The sequence below is a fragment of the Bubalus bubalis genome, chromosome 2 (assembly GCF_019923935.1).
Source record: "Bubalus bubalis isolate 160015118507 breed Murrah chromosome 2, NDDB_SH_1, whole genome shotgun sequence".
NCBI classification, from domain to species: Eukaryota; Metazoa; Chordata; class Mammalia; order Artiodactyla; family Bovidae; genus Bubalus; species Bubalus bubalis.
The window spans coordinates 40671188-40692682 of NC_059158.1; the positions used below are offsets into that span (position 1 = coordinate 40671188).

A 21495-nucleotide genomic window follows, 5' to 3' on the forward strand; every position below is an offset into this window, starting at 1 on the left:
GGAATCCTCATCAACCAGCACTAGGAGGTTTACAGATTCAACGGCCACAGGGTGCTTGGTCTGGATGCCTAGTGCGACATAGGGCTGAGAAAATGCAGACCACACGCTACAGAGCTGAGACTGAAGGCCGCTTCCGGTTATCAGTGACTGGCTGACCGACATTCACAGGAGGGAACCCTGTAACGGGAGTGCTCTGGGTGGTCCTGGCTGCACAAGGGTAGCTAGTCAGGGATCGTGGTGGGGCCTTCCCTCACAGTGGGACCCTCTGGAGACCCTCGGTCTCATGTGAAGACACTTTCCTCAGCCAGGAGCTGTGGTCACTTGGCACTGAATGCCTGTCTGGGTGCATCACTGGGGCCCAAATCAGAGATGTAAAGTGACGGTGGAATGATTTTCCAGGCCTTACAGCCTCATTTCTGGAGCACATCCTTGTCTGAAACTGTAAAAGTTGTTCTCCGAGAACAGGAGCCAGGACACGCACCAGGGCTCTGACATTCCACTTCCTTTTCACCCTTTACCACAGTCAGCTGTTTTAACTCTCACCAGCACAAGGGCACTTCCCCCTCCAGCTCAGAACGACTGACTCCCATAAAACGCTTTAGGACAACATTAGACATAGCAATGGATACTAAAAAGAGTACACTGAGGTGTCTCCAAGCATCTCATAAAACCACCATCATCTCAACCGGTTACTGGTGCCAGTTTCCTGAAAAGAAGGTGGGATCTCCTCCCGCCCCACCCAAACCTGGCAGGCAGGGAGCTGTGACACAGGGACTCTGCTCCTGAGGAAGAGCAGAGAGACGACTTGCTGCTAGGGGCTCTTCCCCAGAACGGAGGAACGATACCAAACATGCTTGAAATTCAGCCACTAACAACTTCAACTACATTTCGTCAACACACTTCAACCTGACCAGGTCCAAAGAAATGTGAAGCAACCACACCATAAGCGTTCTGGACCCCAGCACAGGGAAAGGAAGGAGAGAAGGGCAGGCAACACGGGGGTATCAGAAGTGAAGCCCCAGGTCCCAGGGCCAGGCAGCCATCCAGGCGGGAGGATCGAGCATAGCTCCTGACCAGTGAGGCCCTCTGAGGACCCTCAGGCTCCAGCTCACTTATTTATTATCCAGTGGACGATCCAAGGGATGCCCCCCCAGAACCTGTTTTTATTTAAAGTGCGCTCTGCTGAAAAGGCTGAGCCTATGGCGGGGAGCTGGATGGACTTACTGGAATTTCTGGACAGCTGGGCGTCACTGCTGGACTTTATGACCTTGTAGCTGGCAGGTACATCAGATGTCGTTGACTGGGACCGTTCTGGTTTCACCCTCAGCTTGCTGTGGTTTTCTAGCACTTGGGCAGCGGTTGCCAAAGCAACTTTTGAGTTCAGAGTTTGGAAAGCAGGGGATGAAAAGTCCTCTTCCTCGTCATCACCAATGTCCCAAGCATCACTGGTGTTCCGGGCAAACTCGTGGAAACTGGAGGCCTTCTTATTTTTCAGAGGAACCGTGCTGACTTTTGACCGTTCTTTAATGAAGCTTTAAGAAAGGAGACACTGTTAACCAAGGAACAGTCTGACATATCCAACCACTTTCTCTTAACAGATTATTAACAGTATTACAAATTATCTCATACACAATCATTACCCTCTTCAAATAAAAAATATCCACATCCATTCCTTATCTAGAAGCGTCTAGACCAGCATTATGCTGCAGTACCAGATGAAACAAAGACACCATCACTCTCCAAACATTCCACATGCTCCTCTGTACGTCCCAGCCCCTGCACTTAGGTGAGGCTACTGGTTCTGACCAATGAGCTGAGGAGAGAAGTGAGGCCGTCCCTTCTGAGCCAAAGTGTAAGGAACAAGTGTGAGTTCTCCCTTTTTTTTTTTTTTTTTTTTTTTTGCCAAACAATGTGGCATGCAGAACTTCCCCTGCCAAGGATCGAACCTGTGCCTCGTGCAATGGAAGTGCAATGAACCATCAGGGAAGTCCTACGTGTGAGTTCTCTGTAAGCCTTGTTCTGCTGTGATAACTGGTGAGGCTCCAGGCGGTGGCACCTCCTTCAGCCTGGATGACAGAGTGACTATGTGGAGCAGAGCCTGCCTTCCACACCCACTTTACCCTCACTTGGTCTGGAAGCACGAGTGAGAAATAAGCATCTGTTGTGTCAATCCACTGAGATTTCAGAGTTAATCTGTTACAGCAACATACCCTAAAATATCTTCTAGAGCAGGACATTAACTACTGGTAGAACAGGAGATGATTTTAGGTAGCCCAGGTGTATTATTATTAAACACTGAGTTTCAAAATGAACAAGTTGTTCTCTTTTTATTCTGTTAAAGTCCTGCTGCCCCTGAGGAGGGATCTGAGTTTGACGCCACTCTGTCTTTAGGATTATTTTTTAACAAAGTGAGGGCAGCTTCAGGTTCAACATTTTGTAAGCAAGAGGATCTGGCTTAGAATTTAATTAATGAGACTGTTTTGTGTTTCACTGTATTTCTAAGGTTATTTTCTATTTTGGGCAAATGATACTGGTTTTCCACTTACAGAACTAGTAAGATTTATTTTAAAAGTAAATCTAATTGAGTACATAAGTTTATTTTTTCAAGTGCATTTAATAAATAATAGTATAAAATATTGCAAAAAAGTCGTGAAGACGGTACATGACTTGAGTTTGGGAAATACTCAGTTAACTTGTTGAGGAAAGAGAGCCTAGTCCTAAGAGTCAGGTAGACCATTCCAACTTTCCTGAACGTTTCCTCTTTTTTTGGCTGTACCATGCGGCATGCAGGATCTTAGTTTCCCAACCAGGGACTGAACCCACGCCCCCTGCACTGGAAGCATGGAGTCTTAACCACTGAGCCGCCAGGAAGTCCCCCTGAAGTTTTCTTCTTTCTGTGAATCCCTTAAGGTCTGGTGGCCCTTATTCTGGTTCCAGGGGACTATGTGGTTGGGATGTTTCTATAACTGAGTCTTATCTAACATCCTTCATACCTCAAGTAGGGAATCAAAGAATACAGCCTCAAGTAAATTTACACCTGAGGACTGGAATGTGACTTCATTAAAATGCCTCACTATTTCCCTCAGCAAGGTAGGGCAACTCTAGTCTAAAAACGAGGCTCTGCCAGAAAAGCTGAAGTCCCCAATTTCCAAGAGATATTCTTCCCTTTAGGGGCTGGTCTAATACCTATGACACCTCCCAAGATATGTCCAACAGTCATTCTGAAAGATAACTATTGTTAGCATTGATAAAGAAAGACTGGTAACTCACACAGCTCATCAGAATGACCCTATTATTAACACCAAAAAAGGAGTAAGATATGACAGGCATATTTTCAAACACTGGCCTCACAGAGAAAAGGAAAATGCATCACACGAGATGCAAGAGATAACATGAGATTACACGATGTAACAGCTCAAACGTGATGGAAACGAGAAACCATTTTCCACCCACTAAATTAGCAAAGATTCAAAGACGTATCCTCTCCATGCTGACCCAGGTGTAGTGAGACCAGCTCTCTAATAGCACAGGTAGGGTGTATATTGTTCCACTTTTCGGAAAACAATCTAGCAATACACATGCCATCAGCCTTAAAATGACTCATAATCTCTGACCATAAGAAAATAATCAGACGAGGACCTATCGTGTAGCACATGGAACTCTGCTCAGAGTTACGCGTCAGCCTGGATGGGAGCGGGGGTTTGCAGGAGAATGGATAGATGTATATAATGGCTGAGTCCCTCTGCTGTTCACCTGAAACTATCTCAACATTGTTAATCAGCTATACTCCGATACAAAATAAAAAGTTTAAAGTCTGAAAAAAAAGGAAAAGAATCAGAGAGTCAAACAAAGGTGATCTGAAACAGTCTATAATGGTATTATGCATTTTGGTTAAAAACTGCAAACATAAACATCTAGAAATTACAAATGATAAAATATACTACTGTTCAGCCACCAGATGCCACTGAAAATCATGTCGTGAAGGCTATTTAATAACGCTAGAAAGTCATCTCAATAAAGTGAAAATTGAACCAAAATTATGTATTTTTTATGATCTCTATATTTCTTAAAAAGTATGTGCACAGAAAAGACCAGGAAGAAAACACATCAAAAATGTTAACACTGCTTATCTCTGGGCTCTGGAATGATAGCTGACACTTAATTTTTATACTTCTCTGAATTATTCATGTTTTCTACAATGAGCATATTATTTTTATTAATCACTGGAAAAGGTGGTTTTGTTGGCTCTCGTCAATCCCCAAAGAAAGAGTACTTCTAAACCTACTGAAAATAAAAATAAAACTGAGGAAATGCAGCACAAAAATCTGCTCGTCAAGAAATCCACCCAGAGGCAAATTACTCCTCTGTAGACCCACTGAGGCTGTATGTTCTGGACTTGTCATTATGACGGCTTCTCCTCTGTGAAAGGGAACCCAGATCCACAGCCTGCAGTACTCACCTCAGAGGGTCCGCTGTCAAGAACAAACAGGCAGATGTGTCAGAAAGAGCTGCCATCAAAAAAGAATGGAAAAAAGCACAGGAGGCTGTTGTCTTCCTCCTTGGAGACCACGTGAACCTCAAAACTGCGCATGACAAATTCAACAGTGATGTGAACTGCTTGGGAGCCCAAGGTTATTATTTGTTTTTCTCCCGGTTGATGTTTCCTAAATACCCTCTTGAAGTCGTAAGGATTCTTTAGGGATGTACGGCTGAGTCCCTGCATTGTTCACCTGAAACTAACACAGCATTGTTAACTGGCTATACCCAATACAAAAGGTTTTGGTGTTATTTAATAAATAAATAAATGAATAAAATCTGAAAAAAAAAAAAAAAAAGAATTCTGTAGGGAATTCCCTGGCGGTCCAGTGGTTAGGACTTGGCGTGTTCACTGCTGTGGGCCCAGGTCTAATCTCTGTTAGGGAACTAAGATCCCAAAAGCTGCTCTTCATGGGCCAAAAAGAATCCTTTAAATAAACCATGAATCAAGAGACTCAAAATCAAGCTGGATTTTGATTCAAGTCAAAGAACTGACTGGATACGGTTAGTCTAACACTAGGTAAAGCAATAGGGAGACCCTGGAATGGATTAAAACACGGCACCAAGAGATGGGTCACGCTGAGCACTGGGTTCTGACAGATGCTGAGCTTTCTATACAAGTGAAGAAGGTAAATTAGCTGAGTGGTGGGTACATGAGTGTTTGTTATCTTTTTCCTTTAACCGTTTAATGCATTTAAAGTATTTCATTATATTTTTGAAGCAGATGAAGGTTCAAAGTAAGTAAACTAGAATAAGAATTGGAATTACTCAGATGAACACTTTGCAAATAGACATTGGAAGGAAATATTCCAACACAATGGAGAGGAGAGAGGGAGGAAAGGCTGCCTTTCCCTGTGGTAAGAAGACACGAGAGAGTCCAAGCTGCCCATTTACAGTCTGCTAGAAATTAGAGATACCTACCTCACAAAAGCCCAAACTCAGTCATCAGCCAGTTAAAGAAGTCAGCTCTGTCCTTAGGAAAGAGACCTTCATGGAGGAAGGGGTTGGCATCACCTATAGGGGAAGGAGTCTGAGGACAGAATAAGGTTGTAAGGACCGCTCTCAAGAATGAAAGAGGAGGGAATTCCTCAGTGGTCCAGGGGCTAGGACGCTGTGCTTCCACTACAGGGGCTCGGGTTCACTCCCAGTTGGGGAAGTAAGATCCTGCCAGTCACATGGCACAGCCAAAAACAAACAAAAAGAGAGGAGCGTGACAGTGAAGAGATACCTCTCAGAGGAGCAGAAAGAACACAGCCCTGCAACAACGATGGCAAGGTTTAAAGGCTTCGACGCTTTCCTATGTTTATTAACATTGTTCTCCACAGGGAATCATGTAAATTCACACATACGTGGTTCCTCTGTTGTTGTTTAGCCTCTAAGTTGTATCCAACTCTTTTTGCGACCCCGTGGACTGTAGCCCGCCAGGCTCCTCTGTCTGTGGGATTTCCCAGGCAAGCATACTGGAGTGGGCTGCCATTTCCTTCTCCAGGGGATCTTCCTGACCCAGGAATCAAACCCGTGTGGCAGGCCGATTCTTTACCACTGAGCCACCAGGGAAGCCCTTAATACATGGTAGTTAACATTTGTTGGCTGTTCACCAGGTGCCAGGCTCTGTACTACTGTTTATATATACCCATTTTTCTTACTAATGCTCATTCATTAGCCTATGGAGGTACTATTATTATTATTCCTATAGACAGATGAGGAAACTGAGGCTTCCTGTGGTCATGAGCAGGCAGGGAACTCTGGGCCCAAATCCAGGTCTACCTGTACTTTCTAACCACCCTGCCTGGAAGAACTGGTTAAAAAGATGAATCGAGATGAGGACGACTAGGATCTGCAGCCTGGGAAGAGGAGTCACCAGCAAACTGAGCACACTGCACCACAGCTATAATCTCCACGTGCCCGTGGCTGGCAGCCCCAACTCTGTAGGGAGACTCTCCTCTACATCCAACAGGCTGTGTGTGCTGGTAGCCAGAAAGGGAAGAAGCCACATCTGGGGATGTGGCTCTTGGAGGAGAAATGTCTCTCTTTCCCTTTGACCCCAGCAGTCACAGTAAAAAGTGAATCCAGGTGATTCAAACTGGGGATGCCTCTGGCATACAGGCTGCCTCATTTTAACATGGTCCCAACTTAACCTATAACTAACCCAAGGCACAATAATGCCACAGTGTGGCTTCAAGTTTAACCAAAATTATTTAAACAGAAATACACCAAAGTTACAACCAAACTGGCCTCATACAAACACATCCTTACAGCTGTATGCCACATTATAGTTTAAAAAGCACTTTCACAGATACCTCATTTAATCCTCACAGCAACTTTGTGAGGGGAGTCTTATCATTTCTACTTCATGGATGAGGAATCTAAGGGTCAGAAAGGTTGAGTAATTTGCCCAAGATCATGGAGTTAGTAAGTGATGCATAAAAAGAGATTCAAGAAGTGCAAGTGACACTCAAAACTCACAAATACATAATGACTGACCCACTAAGAGAAACTCTGTTGTTTGATGATTAATAGCTTGTTAAATGGTAACATAAACCACAGGATATTTTGGAGAAGAGTGGCTACAGGTTATAGGGGTTAAGAAACAAAAGGTCACTCACTCTGTGATTGCATTAATGCTATACTGTTTTTACTGATATGGCTGTTCACTTAGCAGAAATATGACAAAAATTTATTTGACACTGGTAAGGGATGTAAGCAAGTGGGGAATTCGGTAAACCCAGTCATTTCAATAACTAGAGGGGCTTCGCGTGAACTAGGATTCTAACTCAGAAGTAGGATATCAATTCAGAAAACAATAAATTTAGAAGCCTGTCATACCACCAGGTGGCCAATGGGGCCACTCTGCGGTAAGACTAGTTTTATCTGAGCAATAAAAATTATTGCAGGCAGTATTATCACTAATGGCAATAATTTGGCAAATGGAAGTCAATATACACAGACGGGGAATAACTGGTTGTGCTTGTGCAGTTTAGATGATTGAAGATCCAACGTAAAGGCTTCTGCTGTGATGAGGATTAACCACTCAGTAATTAATGGCCTAAAGTGGAACGATAATCATGTATCAGAGAAAGTAATAAAAATGTCCCAACAAAGGTACTAAAATAAGGGCAATAAATGTTTTATAGTAACAATCTGGAATTGTAAAATGGTCCAGTGCAGACCTACGTGTTGTCCCTTACTGCAGAGTGCTAACACCAAACCACCGTGTGCGCACACAAAAAAGGGGATGCAGTGTATTCGGTGACAATTATATTCCTCCCAAATCACAGAGCTAAATAACTACTTCTACTGGTTACATGAATGCAATTCTGCTGAATGACCCATGGAAACACTCATGGTTTTATATTGTTAACAGGTGCAAAACAAGAGTGTATAAAGTTTGCCTTTGCAGTTTGGGATATGGTGATATTTTAAGACCCATCCTAAATACAGATTCAAGGAAAACTCAGCTGATGACAGGTGCAGGCAAGGTATGGTGACTCTGAACCAAACATAAAACAGGATAGTACATCCCACTGCCTTACAAACACGGACAAATCTTGGCTGTGAACAGAATTGGCTAAAAGGAACAGAATACTCAACTCTGACACTTAAATTGTAAAGACTGTGACATCAGGGTACTGAGCTGGTGTCTCTGCAATTCTCTTGTCTTTCCCTCAGGTTACAAGTTAACTGTTAACAGTTTTTGGCACCTTATTTTCACATTAACACATGCAAAAGTAGGAAATGTGAGTGGAGGCAGAAAGTGGCTTTCTTCACAAAATCATCTCTTACTGATTGGAAAAGAAAATCCTGCTAAAAACCCTCCTTCAGACTTTTCTTTTACAGCTCACTGGCCAGAACCAATGAGATGAGCCCATCACAGATTAGTCACTGGTATTACCAAGGAATTATTATAAAAGGCTTAAACTAACCCAGATGCCTACTCTAAGTACACTGTTGCCTGTTCAAGAGCTGAATGAATCTATGGTCTTGAGCAAGGAAGAAGCAGGGGCCGGGAAGGCGGCTGGGTAGGTAATTAACAACGCCTGCCCCACTGGCCAACAAACCAGACAGTCCACTGTGAGTAAAACTGGGAAATAGAACCCATCATACTTAATGGAAATATTATGCAAATAGCACAGAAAACATGTATCCCCTTGAGAAGATCTAATACAAGATACATACTAAGAAACATTAAAGAAGAATCTACTAAGTAAATGGAGGGATTTCATTCCTTCTTTCCAAAAATATTTACTTAGTAACTTAGGACCTAAAATAAGGACAATAAACATTTTATAGTAACATTTACTGAATTTTCTTTTCTGCTTGTCTGGGTGTTAAGGCACATTGGTGAACAAAAGCAGGTGTTAAGGCACACTGGTGAACAAAACAAAGTCCCAGCCCTCAGAGAGCTTACACTGGCAATTTCTGATTAAAAAGACAAAACAAAACTGCATTTTACAGAAATGAACAGCAGTCATGCTTCACAGTATTTCAGAAGACTATACCTTCTACATATTAGCCAAATTGAAAAAAGAATGGGTTGGTGGAATTAGAGAAAAGTTCAGCACACATTCAGTTAAGTTATTAAAAGAATATTAAAATATTGACAATGCATATTTGTAAGGTATTTTTCTAGGTATTCAAAATACTTTAATGTATATTCTCTTTACTTCCCCACTGACTATGAAGGAAGACAGGGTGGCTATTATGACACAGGCCCCCGAAGGATGAAATCGAGGTCTCTTGTACCTCTTAAATCATTCAGCTCTCACTATGAACAACAGCTTTCCTAGAGGTAAGTCTCTAAGATTAAACCTGCAAAAAGAGAGAGGCCAAAGTTCTTAGAACACGTGAGAAGATGACCCATCATTTAAACTTATTGTGACTGAACGATGGCCTATGAGAGAAAGGTGGGATAAAGTGATAATTGGGGGTATGAATACACACCCACACATCTGGGATTTAACTAGGGCTCTTCTGTGTTTGAAAATAATTAGAATTTTACTAGAAGAAATAGCCTCCAGGGATCTTTTAACTCCACCGTCTGGCTGGGTTTCGTTGAGTGTGTCAAAGAGAAAAAGGACCTGAAGAATGCCAGCTCCATAGTTAAGTTCTGTTTGCCCCGGTTCTCAGAAAGTAAGTAAGGAAGAGGGGCGGTCTACCTATCTATCTATCTATATCTTCAGAAGCATGGTCTCCAGAAGCCAGAAGATCATCAATCAACCAATTTTAGGACAATATTTACCAAATAAAGACCTTCTCATAGAACAGAGACAAACCCTATATAAACCACCTTCCAACGTAAGAAAAAGCTCTCTGATGTAACTTAATTTTATACTTAGTAACAGACTGCTTAGAAGTAAGAAGACTGTTCATCTTCTGATCCAAAACAGAACAGGGGAGAAGCTAGAAAAGGTCAAAGCAGAAACTGTCACTTCTACAAAGTAGGGAAGGGTTCCATGGGTTTAAGAAGAAGTACATGCATGAGAGGAAAAATATCTTGACTTACTTTTTGGTGAGCCGAGGGTCCAGAGGAGGGTGCTGTGCTCCATACACGGGCTGGATGCTAAAAGCGAGAAAAAAAAGGAAGACACGAGTTGTCAGGAAGGTAGATATATTGGGTGAGTACCACCTGCATCACAACGTTGGAAGGGACTGAGAGAAACAGGTGACCTCCAAGAACAACTATGCCCAAGCCAAAGGACAGCAACCTACTCTTTAAAAAAAAAAAAGTTCATCTTCTTCCCTGGTGAGGTTTCAGCACCCTACACAATTATCAGAAAGTTCTATCTGTACAGGCAGCATGGGAAGGCTTACAGTTGGACAGAATACAGTTCATATGTAGGTTGTGGCATCCACTATAAACTTTCACTAAATGGCCTGACCACTTTGAACATGCTTTCTTATCTGTAAAACTGGAATATCGCCTACCCCAGAGGACCACTTGGACTACACGACAGTGAAGCAGCCCCACAGATCAGGGGAGGAGTGACCCAAGGGGTTCTCACAACTGCCGACGGGGGTAAAAACTGATACAACCACTTTGAAAAAGTTTGGCTATATTGAGGAAGAACAAAGTATGCATACCCTAAGACTAAAGATACATACATATACATATATATACATATGTCTTTAGAAAAACAAAGATATGTGTATCAGGAAACATATATAAAAGTGTTCATAATCTCAGATATGCAGATGACACCACCCTTATGGCAGAAAACAAAGAACTAAAGAGCCTCTTAATGAAAGTGAAAGAGAGTGAAAAAACTGGCTTAAAACCCAACTTTCAGAAAAATAAGATCATGGTATCCAGTTCCATCACTTCATGGCAAATAGATGGAGAAACCATGGAAACAGTGAGAGACTTTATTTTTTGAGGCTCCAAATCACTGCAGATGGTGACTGCAGCCATGAAATTAAAAGACGCTTACTCCTTGGAAGAAAAGCTATGACAAACCTAGACAGCATATTAAAAAGCAGAGACATTACTTTGCCAACAAAGATCAGTCTAGTCAAGGCTATGGTTTTTCCAGTAGTCATGTATGGATGTGAGAGTTGACTATAAAGAAAGCTGAGCACTGAAGAATTGATGCTTTTGAACTGTGGTGATGGAGAAGACTCTCGAGAGTCCCTTGGACTGCAAGGAGATCCAACCAGTCCATCCTAAAGGAAATCAGTCCTGGGTGTTCATTGGAGGGACTGATGTTGAAGCTGAAACTTAGATGTTGAAGCTGAATCCAATACATTGGCCACCTGATGTGAAGACCTGCCTCATTTGAAAAGACCCTGATGCTGGGAAAGATTGAAGGTGGAAAGAGAAGGGGACGACAGAGGATGAGATGGTTGGATGGCATCACCGACTCAATGGGCATGAGTCTGAGTAAACTTGGAGAGCTGGTGATGGACAGGGAGTCCTGATGTGCTGCAGTTCATGGGGTCACAGAGTTGGACACGACTGAGTGACTGAACTGAACTGATAGCATTATGGATCCTTTTAGCTCCAAACTAGAAATAACCCTACTGTCTATCAATAGAGAAATTAACTTTCATGTGTTCATATAATAAAACACTTTACAGCAATGTAAATAAATGGAGTAAGGTTGCAAGTAATGTGAATGGATCTTACAAATGTCATGTCGAACAAAAAAAACAAGCAAAGGATGAAACAGTAAATAGTGTATGATTCTATTTACACATACATCACAAACTGGCAAAATGATTTCTATTGCTTGGGGATCATCCATATAGTAACACAATAAAGGAAGCACAGAGTGATTAGCATGAAAGGATGTGGTTATCTCTTGGGGAGAAGGAAGGAGGTGTGATCAAAGACAGACACGGGGGCTTCCGGGGCGTTCACTTTCTGATTATTTATCGAGTTTATCAAGTTACCATACCACACACTTGTTTTATGTACTTTTCTACAGTAGTTTAGTTTAAAAAAAATGAAAAAAGAGAGTGACCTGAAATAATTGTATACTAAGCCAAACTGTGGTTTAAGTACAAAGGCAACAGAAAAGCATGCTTCAGCATGTAAGAACTCAGGGAATCTGGTTTCCTTTACTCCTTCCTGAAGAAACTACTAGAGGAAAAACTTCAACTGATAATATAATAAATGGAGACACTATGGCAAAAGGCTGGTCGTGGACAAGAATCCACCTGCCAAGGTAGGGGACATGGGTTCGATCCCTGTTCTGAAAAGACTCCACATGCTTCCCCTTGCCCCGGCGCCACTAAGCCCGTGTGCCACAACCACTGAGCCCAAGCTCCAGAGCTGGCGAATCGCAACTACTGAGCCCACACGCTGCAACTACTGGAGCCCGCCCGCCCACCTAGAACCTGGACTCTGCAACAAAGGAAGCCCCTGCACCACAGCTAAAGAGTAACCCCCCATGTAGAACCAAGACCCGGGGCGGACAAAAGTAAATAAGTACGTAAATTTTTAAAGCTTTGTAAAGATTGAGCCTTAAATTTGAGGCTTTCTGGTTGCAGAAGAGAATGCAAAAATAATGTAACTGGCAAATGTTAAAGTGGGATGGAGGAGAAGTGGACTGAAATAAGTAGACTGATTTCCTCATCTTTTACTGACAAGGCTCAAAAAGACACTTATAACCGGTAGTTCAAGTAATATATAGGTATGTTGTTGTTGTTGTTGAGTCTCCCAGTCGTGTTTGACTCTTTGTGACCCCAGGGACTGCAGCATGCCAGGCCCCCCTGTCCCTCATCATCTCCTGAAGTTTGCCCAAGTTCATGTCCACTGCATTGGTGATGCCATTCAGCCATCTCATTCTTTGATGCCCTAATATACAGGTATGTTTAAAGATATAAAATAAAACTAAGAAAAATAACTATAATCAACTAAAAGCAGGTGGAAAGGAGGCAGGAAATAGTACTAATTTCATCATTACTCATGGTAGGGAGTCAACAGATACTATCGGAAGAAACATGGTATAAAGTTACACACAATCACTAGAATAAAAAGATAACTCTTTCAAATCATCAGAACCTACACCAGGATATACCCACCTCCCAAAGCAAGTACAGTCCTGATAGTGAAAGCTTTTTAAAAGAAAATATTAAAAATAGAACTAAAACCAAATATATCAGTCACTCCAATAAATATATATGGGTTGAACTTACCTATTAAAAGAAAAGGGATTATTACCAATGGGACTGGTAAAATCAACTACAGTACATCTGTTAAAAAGAATGAGGTAATTCTATATCCACTGACATGAAACACGCATTGAAAAAAAGATGCAGAATTATATGCATAGTAATAATTCCATTTTATGTAAAAATCTTTAAAATAAAATATATCCACATACTGACATATGATTGCGTTTATGTATTTACAGTCCACTTCTGAAAGAACACATAAGACTCAGAAGCAGTGGTATGGAAGTGGGACTGATGATGGGAGGGCCCTGTGGTGGAGACTAAGTTTTCAGTGCAAACCTTCTTACACCTTTCTCAATTAGTACTGTATACATGATCACCTTTCTAAGAAATAAATTAAGCAATCTTAAGAGCACTGGGAAGTTTAAATGGGATAATGTGTAAAAGGTCCTTCAGCACAATTCCTACAGGTAGTTAAGCAATAATAGCAGGTGGTGAGGTAAATGCTGCCCGGCACACACTCAGTGCTTAAGAAATGTTGGTTTTCTTCCTCCCCCCGATTTTTGTAATTTATTTCTTACTAACATTTAGAAAACAGAACAAGTAGGTTTACCAAGTACCTTTGACATAAAGTACTTTGACATAAAGATGTGATCCTAAAGTTGCTTTTAAATGAAAATGGAGTCAATCTGATCATTTTCACATTGATTTCTACTAAGATTCCAAAGGGAATATTTGTGTATCAATTTTTAGCTATGAGTAGGGCCCTGACCCTTTTAGTAGTAAGATTTCTGAACATCTATGGAAGGTTATTAAGTAATTTTAAACAAGCCATCACATGTACTACCACAGAAATACAAACAATGCTACTTGAATGTGTTTACAGTTTCCCAGGCAGAGGAAAAGAAGAGAGAAAAGAAGGATTAAAGAATACAGGAAAGTTTGGCTTAGAGAGAGAAAGCTTAGACAAAACAAAAAGCACAAACTAGAAAACCCAAAGGGCCATCTGTATTTCAGCATTTGCAAATACTCTTAAGATGAGTACACTTGAACTCTCTAAGTAAATAAGCTTCTATGTTAGCAAAATATAAAGATCAGAGAATAAACTCTGCAGGAAGATATTAATGGGAAAGTTGGGCTGGGTGACTGAGTAGCAGAATAAGAAAGAATCCTGAGATTCTCTCCATAAAAGAGTATTACCACCTGCCAGTAATACAGCAAGAAAAAAAGCAATTCTAATGGTGCAGGTTTAGGAGCTAAAGGCCATTAATAATCACCTAGGAAAAGGAACTTAACACCACTGTAGACTATTTTTTAAAGACATCAGCCCCGAGTGCTGGCATAGCCAGAAAGGCCAAGATAAACGATGGACTTTATCAGCAAAGGTATCAGAACCTAAACTGAACTTATTTCTGAACTGAAACCATAATGTATCTGTTAACATTTTTAATTAACATATTCCTGAACTAAACCATAATGTGTCTGTACCTGGAACACCTGGGTAATTTATCAGTTTCAGTTCAGTTCAGTTCAGTCACTCAGTCGTGTCCGACTCTTCGAGACCCCATGAATCACAGCACACCAGGCCTCCCTGTCCATCACCAACTCCCGGAGTTCACCCAGACTCACGTCCATCGAGTCAGTGATGCCATCCAGCCATCTCATCCTCTGGCGTCCCCTTCTCCTCCTGCCCCCAATCCCTCCCAGCATCACAGTCTTTTCCAATGAGTCCACTCTTCACATGAGGGGGCCAAAGTACTGGAGTTTCAGCTTTAGCATCATTCCTTCCAAAGAAATCCCAGGGCTGATCTCCTTCAGAATGGACTGGTTGGATCTCCTTGCAGTCCAAGGGACTCTCAAGAGTCTTCTCCAACACCACAGTTCAAAAGCATCAATTCTTGGGCCCTCAGCCTTCTTCACAGTCTCATTGTCACATCCATACATGACCACTGGAAAAACCATAGCCTTGACTAGACGAACCTTTGTTGGCAAAGTAATGTCTCTGCTTTTGAATATGCTATCTAGGTTGGTCATAACTTTCCTTCCAAGGAGTAAGCATCTTTTAATTTCATGGCTGAAGTCACCATCTGTAGTGATTTTGGAGCCCAAAAAAATAAAGTCTGACACTGTTTCCACTGTTTCCCCATCTATTTGCCATGAAGTGATGGGACCGGATGCCATGATCTTCGTTTTCTGAATGTTGAGCTTTAAGCCAACTTTTTCACTCTCCACTTTCACTTTCATCAAGAGGCTTTTGAGTTCCTCTTCACTTTCTGCCATAAGGGTGGTGTCATCTGCGTATCAGAGGTTATTGATATTTCTCCCAGCAATCTTGATTCCAGCTTATGCTTCTTCCAGTCCAGCGTTTCTCATAATGTACTCTGCATATAAGTTAAATAAGCAGGGTGACAATATACAGACTTGACGTACTCCCTTTCCTATTTGGAACCAGTCTGTTGTTCCACGTCCAGTTCTAACTGTTGCTTCCTGACCTGCATACAGATTTCTCAAGAGGCAGGTCAGGTGGTCTGGTATTCCCATCTCTTTCAGAATTTTCCAAAGTTTATTGTGATCCACACAGTCAAAGGCTTTGGCATAGTCAATAAAACAGAAATAGATGCTTTTCTGGAACTCTCTTGCTTTTTTGATGATCCAGCGGATGTTGGCAATTTGATCTCTGGTTCCTCTGCCTTTTCTAAAACCAGCTTGAACATCAGGAAATTCACGGTTCACGTATTGCTGAAGCCTGGCTTGGAGAATTTTGAGCATTACCTTACTGGCATGTGAGTAGGAGAGGCAAGAAGTTAGAAAAGGAAGAGAAGCCCAGATGACTAAATGAAGACAAACTGAAAGAGCCTGGTGATTAAGGTGCTCAATTTCCGGGCATGTATAATTCACCTATCGACCTGTGCAGTACACTTCCACTAGACCCAAACTCAACTCTAGAGGAGGCTGGTCTCCACACACCCTAACCTCAAACGCTAAGCTGGGCTCTTCTCCCCATCTCATTTAAAAAATCTTATCCATCCTGAAACATTCCTTCAAACTCTACACCCTCTGCCCCATGAGACTTTCTCTGAGCCTATCCCCAGCATCCACTAACCCATGCCTTTGCTGATTCCCTAAAACACAGAAATTGAGGCTTACACTGCTTTTAAAGAATAAACTATTTTTTAAAACAGACTAGATTTAGAGCATAATATACAGTATACCCAGGTAGGTGCTCAACACCTACGTAAGAAATAATACATTATGGAGTCGAAACCCCAGCACAACCCTTCTCAGGAAACCACTGAGTCTGGTGTTTTTCATCCTCATTTTTGTTTTTATATTTCCTATGCATGTATCCTGAAACAATATAGAGTATTGTTCTGCATGTTTGAAAAACTTCATATAAATGGCATCACACCATATTCACAACTTACTTTGATGCTAAATTATACATGCTACTTTAAATCTTATTTAATTTCATGGCTGGCTGGCTGATTTCTCCAACACACATTTAAAAAACATTTGCTTTACCACAAGAGCAAAAGGCATTTAACTCACATTTTCAGAAACAAAGAAAAGTATAAAGATACAACAAACACCCACGAACCCATCACTCTGACTTAACAAATAATTAACACCTGTCACATTTCTTTTTCTTTTTTTAAGAAAATAAAGTGTTAAAGAGACTTCTGAAGTTCCAGTTGCAGTCCCCAGCCCCGTTCCCCCGCCTCCCCAAGAGATAACCACTATCCTGAAGTGGATACAAAATCCTTCCCATCTGTTTTTATACTTTTACATATATTCATGTATCCATAAACATGCAATATCTTTTTTTATGTTTTAAAACTTCTACATGAAAGACTGCACACTGTACATATCGGTCTACATCTTGCTTTTCTCACTCAACAGTGTGTTTTCACCCAGCTCCGCTTTTCGGTTTTTCTGATTACAAAAGTAACATATGCTTAAGTGGCAAAACCAGAAAGACAATAACACTGAGCATCCTCTCCATGGGGAAGCTGAGCTGCCGAGTACCTTCAGATTCTCCAGAGCAGTGGTGGGGCCATGTCTTTTTCTGTAGTCCCCTCACCACCTGGCAGAGCATGACACACACCAGCAGGCGCTTAACAACACTCAGTGAGTCAAGCCTGGAACGATGAAGAACCCAGGCCTCTGTTTAAGCTGACTCCTGTCTAGCTACACCTAAAAATGAAGAGGCAGTCACACTGTGTCTCAGAGAAACCAAACCGCATATACAGAGAAAAGAAGGCCACGGGCTGTGCCACAACAAAGGAAAAAATGAAGCAAAAGTCTCGGTCAACCTCCATTGTTCCCTTCAATAAAACAACACCGCAGAACGTGTTGGCAGAGCTGGGTAGTTGGAACAGAGCAAAAAGCTTGATAGGAAAAAAGATCAACAGGTGTTTGTTCAGCGCTGGCAGAGGAGCTAAAGCAAACATGGGAACAGAGCTATCCACTTTGAAGCCAAACACGCTGGCAATCAACGCAGGGTCACACGCTCACTCAATGGAAGTCTTCCAGAACTGGGGATCCATGCTGCTGCAGTGATAATTTACTATCTCCTAGTCACTGACTTAATCAGTAAAGCATTTCCAAGCTAAGAATAGGTTGTAGTGTACCTGCCCAGACAGGCTGGGACCATTATACTGTGTCTACTATCAGATTCTTTAAAGTTACAAAAAACAACCAAATGACAGAGAAGGTTTCAGTTAAAAATCTACGGGCTCCTAAGTAATTCAAGGAATCAGACACTTCTCAGAGTCACTGAATACTAAAAGAGCTCCTTGACTTTAATAACACACGTGCGTGTGTGCTAAGTCACTTCAGTTGTACCTGACTCTTTACAACCCTATGGACCGTGGCCCATCAGGCTCCTCTGTCCATGGGATTCTCCAGGCAAGAATACTGGAGTCGGTTGCCATGCCCTCCTCCAGGGGATCTTCTGACCCAGGGATTGAGCACCCATGTTATGTCTCCTGCATTGGCAGGCAGGTTCTTTACCACTAGTACCACCTGGGAAGCCCACTTTTCCTTAAACAGAGGGAGAAGCCCTTCCCAGAAAGATTGGGGATGAGATTGTGGGGAATTAGCCAGGCTTTGGCTCACATTTGTCTCTCCTATTCCAAGTCTCATCCATACTTTCACTGGAAGCATCTACATCCTTGAAGCAGATGAGGTGCTTGGACAGAGGGTTATTTCAATCTTAGCAGAGACTGAGGGAAGGGGGAGGCAGCAGCAGAGTGCGGACCAGGCGTCAAGAAATTTGCAGTGTGATTTGGGGCTACTTTCCCTCTCTGGCCTCAGTTTCCTCAATCGGCAGTGCTCTCAGGGTCGAATTATAACATTCTATAATTTCGTGACACTCAGATGTGCGGTGGGGCCAGAAATTCACCACTTTCCAAAGCACAAGACAGAAAAACTTACCTTCAGCGCTCCCTGCCCACCCCTGAGCTATTCTTACCTATCAATCATACCTCTGTGACTGACAGAGCAGAAGAGAAACATCCAGTGACATGAGTTGGAGTTGCCAAGTTTAACACTCAATCTCAGAACCAGTAAAAGCCTCAGAGCTCATTTAATCCAGATTTCATTTCATAGATAAGGAAATTGAGCGTGGAGTAGTTAGCATGTTGTCCTAAACTGTGGCTCTTTCTGAGGATAGGATACCACAATCTTACCTGACCACCTAAGCCAGAAACCTGAGGGTGACATCCCTTCAGCCCCCCTTTCTCCCTTACTTCCCAAATCCAGTGATCTACCAAGTCCTATAGATATTCCCAAACTTGTCCTTTACTGTCATTACCCTAGTCGAAGACCTCATGGCCTGTCCCTGTACTAACTGCAGCAGACTCTTAACTACAGCTGATTTGAACAATGGGGGTAAGGGGCATTGACTCCACTCACAGCCCAACCCAGGGATGGAACCCAGGTCTCCCACATTGCAGGTGGATTCTTTGCCAGCTGAGCCACAAGGGAAGCCCCCACTCACAGCACGGAGACCAATGAGGAAGGTACAGCAGTGGCCCAGGAAAGAGAGGACTCCGCTTGATCCTGAAAGTAGGGAGTAGAAGTGATGAGAACTGCTCATATTCAGGATATATTCTGACAAGCCAACACAGAACCTGCTAATGAACTGGATGTAGCAGGAACAGAAAGAGAATGAAAGACATTAGGATTTTTGGTCTGAGGGACTTGGTGAATGGCTGGACTATTTACGTGAGACTGGACAGAGTAGATTTGCAGGAGTGGGCAAATGTGGAAATCAAGAGTTCTGCTTGGATGTGTTACGTGAGAGATGCTATTAGCAAAACAGAGATGCATTAATTGTTCAGTATCCAGGGACTTCCCTGGCAGTCCAGTGGTTAAGACTCCGTGCTTCCACTGCAGAGGGCACAAGTTTGATCCCTGATCCAGGAACTAAGATCCCACAGGCCACACAGTATGGCCAAAAAAAAATTTTCAGTATCCACTGGGGAAAAGCATCCAGCATCAGAAATCGGATTTCTTTCAATCTAATTCAAGGCTCTCTACTCAGTGGTTCTCAAAGTGCAGCTCCCAGCTTAGCAGGAGTGGTACCCTTTAGGAACTCCTCAGAAACTCCACTTCTGGTGCTCCACCTCAGTTCAGTTCAGTCGCTCAGTTGTGTCCGACTCTTTGCGACCCCATGAATCGCAGCACACCAGGCCTCCCTGTCCATCACCAACTCCCGGAGTTCACCCAGACTCACGTCCATCGAGTCAGTGATGCCATCCAGCCATCTCATCCTCTGGCGTCCCCTTCTCCTCTTGCCCCCAGTCCCTCCCAGCATCAGAGTCTTTTCCAATGAGTCAACTCTTCACATGAGGTGGCCAAAGTACTGGAGTTTCAGCTTTAGCCTCATTCCTTCCAAAGATATCCCAGGGCTGATCTCCTTCAGAATGGACTGGTTGGATCTCCTTGCAGTCCAAGGGACTCTCAAGAGTCTTCTCCAACACCACAGTTCAAAAGCATCAATTCTTTGGCACTCAGCCTTCTTCACAGTCCAACTCTCACATCCATACATGACCACAGGAAAAACCATAGCCTTGACTAGACAGACCTTTTTGGCAAAGTAATGTCTCTGCTTTTGAATATGCTATCTAGGTTGGTCCTAACTTTTCTTCCAAGGAGTAAGCGTCTTTTAATTTCATGGCTGCTGTCACCATCTGCAGTGAATTTGGAGCCCAAAAATTAAAGTCTGACACTGTTTCCACTGTTTCCCCATCTATTTGCCATGAAGTGATGGGACCAGATGCCATGATCTTCGTTTTCTGAACGTTGAGCTTTAAGCCAACTTTTTCACTCTCCACTTTCACTTTCATCAAGAGGCTTTTGAGTTCCCCTTCACTTTCTGCCATAAGGGTGGAGTCATCTGCATATCTGAGGTTATTGATATTTCTCCCAGCAATCTTGATTCCAGCTTGTGCTTCTTCCAGTCCAGCGTCTCTCATAATGTACTCTGCATATAAGTTAAATAAGCACGGTGACAATATATAGCCTTGACGTACTCCCTTTCCTATTTGGAACCAGTCTGCTGTTCCATGTCCAGTTCTAACTGTTGCTTCCTGACCTGCATACAGATTTCTCAAGAGGCAGGTCAGGTGGTCTGGTATTCCCATCTCTTTCAGAATTTTCCACAGTTTATTGTGATCTACACAGTCAAAGGCTTTGGCATAGTCAATAAAGTAGAAATGGATGTTTTTCTGGAACTCTCTTGCTTTTTCCATGATCCAGCAGATGTTGGCAATTTGATCTCTGGTTCCTCTGCCTTTTCTAAAACCAGCTTGAACATCAGGAAGTTCATGGTTCATGTATTGCTGAAGCCTGGCTTGGAGAATTCTGAGCATGACTTTACTAGCGTGTGAGATGAGTGCAATTGTAATGGACAGAATTAGAAACTCGGAAGTGGGGCTTGGCAATCTATGTTTTAACAAGCCCTTCCAGGTGATTCATTAAAGTTTGAGAAGCACTGCTCAAACCATACTCCTCATTGCTAATGAACCCCTGACAGTCACAGTGATCCTGCATTAGGCTCTTTCATGCTCCCATAAACTGTCTGCCTAATCAACAACAGGCAGTATTTTTTCCACCCAGGACTCACTGTGGGGCTCCAGACATACCATTGATCAGAGTTCTTCGAGTTTCTGAAACTAGAGCAAGGAGAAGAAACAAATAAAAATAGAAGCTACTGTAATCACAACTAGCATTTTCATAATGGCTAATGTTACTGAGTACATTCTATGTACTTTCCATGCATTGAAGTGAAGTGAAGTGAAGTCGCTCAGTCGTGTCCGACTCTTTGCGACTCCATGG

At 42.5% G+C, this 21495-nt stretch overlaps 1 protein-coding gene across 2 annotated transcripts in view; it reads right to left on the reverse strand.

Annotated features, from left to right (window-relative positions):
* TBC1D22B (TBC1 domain family member 22B) overlaps positions 1 to 21495 on the reverse strand; it is a 71600-nt gene that overhangs the window by 46024 nt on the left and 4081 nt on the right. For both annotated transcript variants that reach the window (XM_006079831.4, XM_025270687.3), the window contains exons 2-3: positions 10040 to 10096; positions 1225 to 1532 (exon numbers count right to left, since the gene is read on the reverse strand). In XM_006079831.4, the coding sequence (XP_006079893.1) occupies positions 1225 to 1532; positions 10040 to 10096 (365 nt within the window). The remainder of the gene's footprint in view (positions 1 to 1224; positions 1533 to 10039; positions 10097 to 21495) is intronic.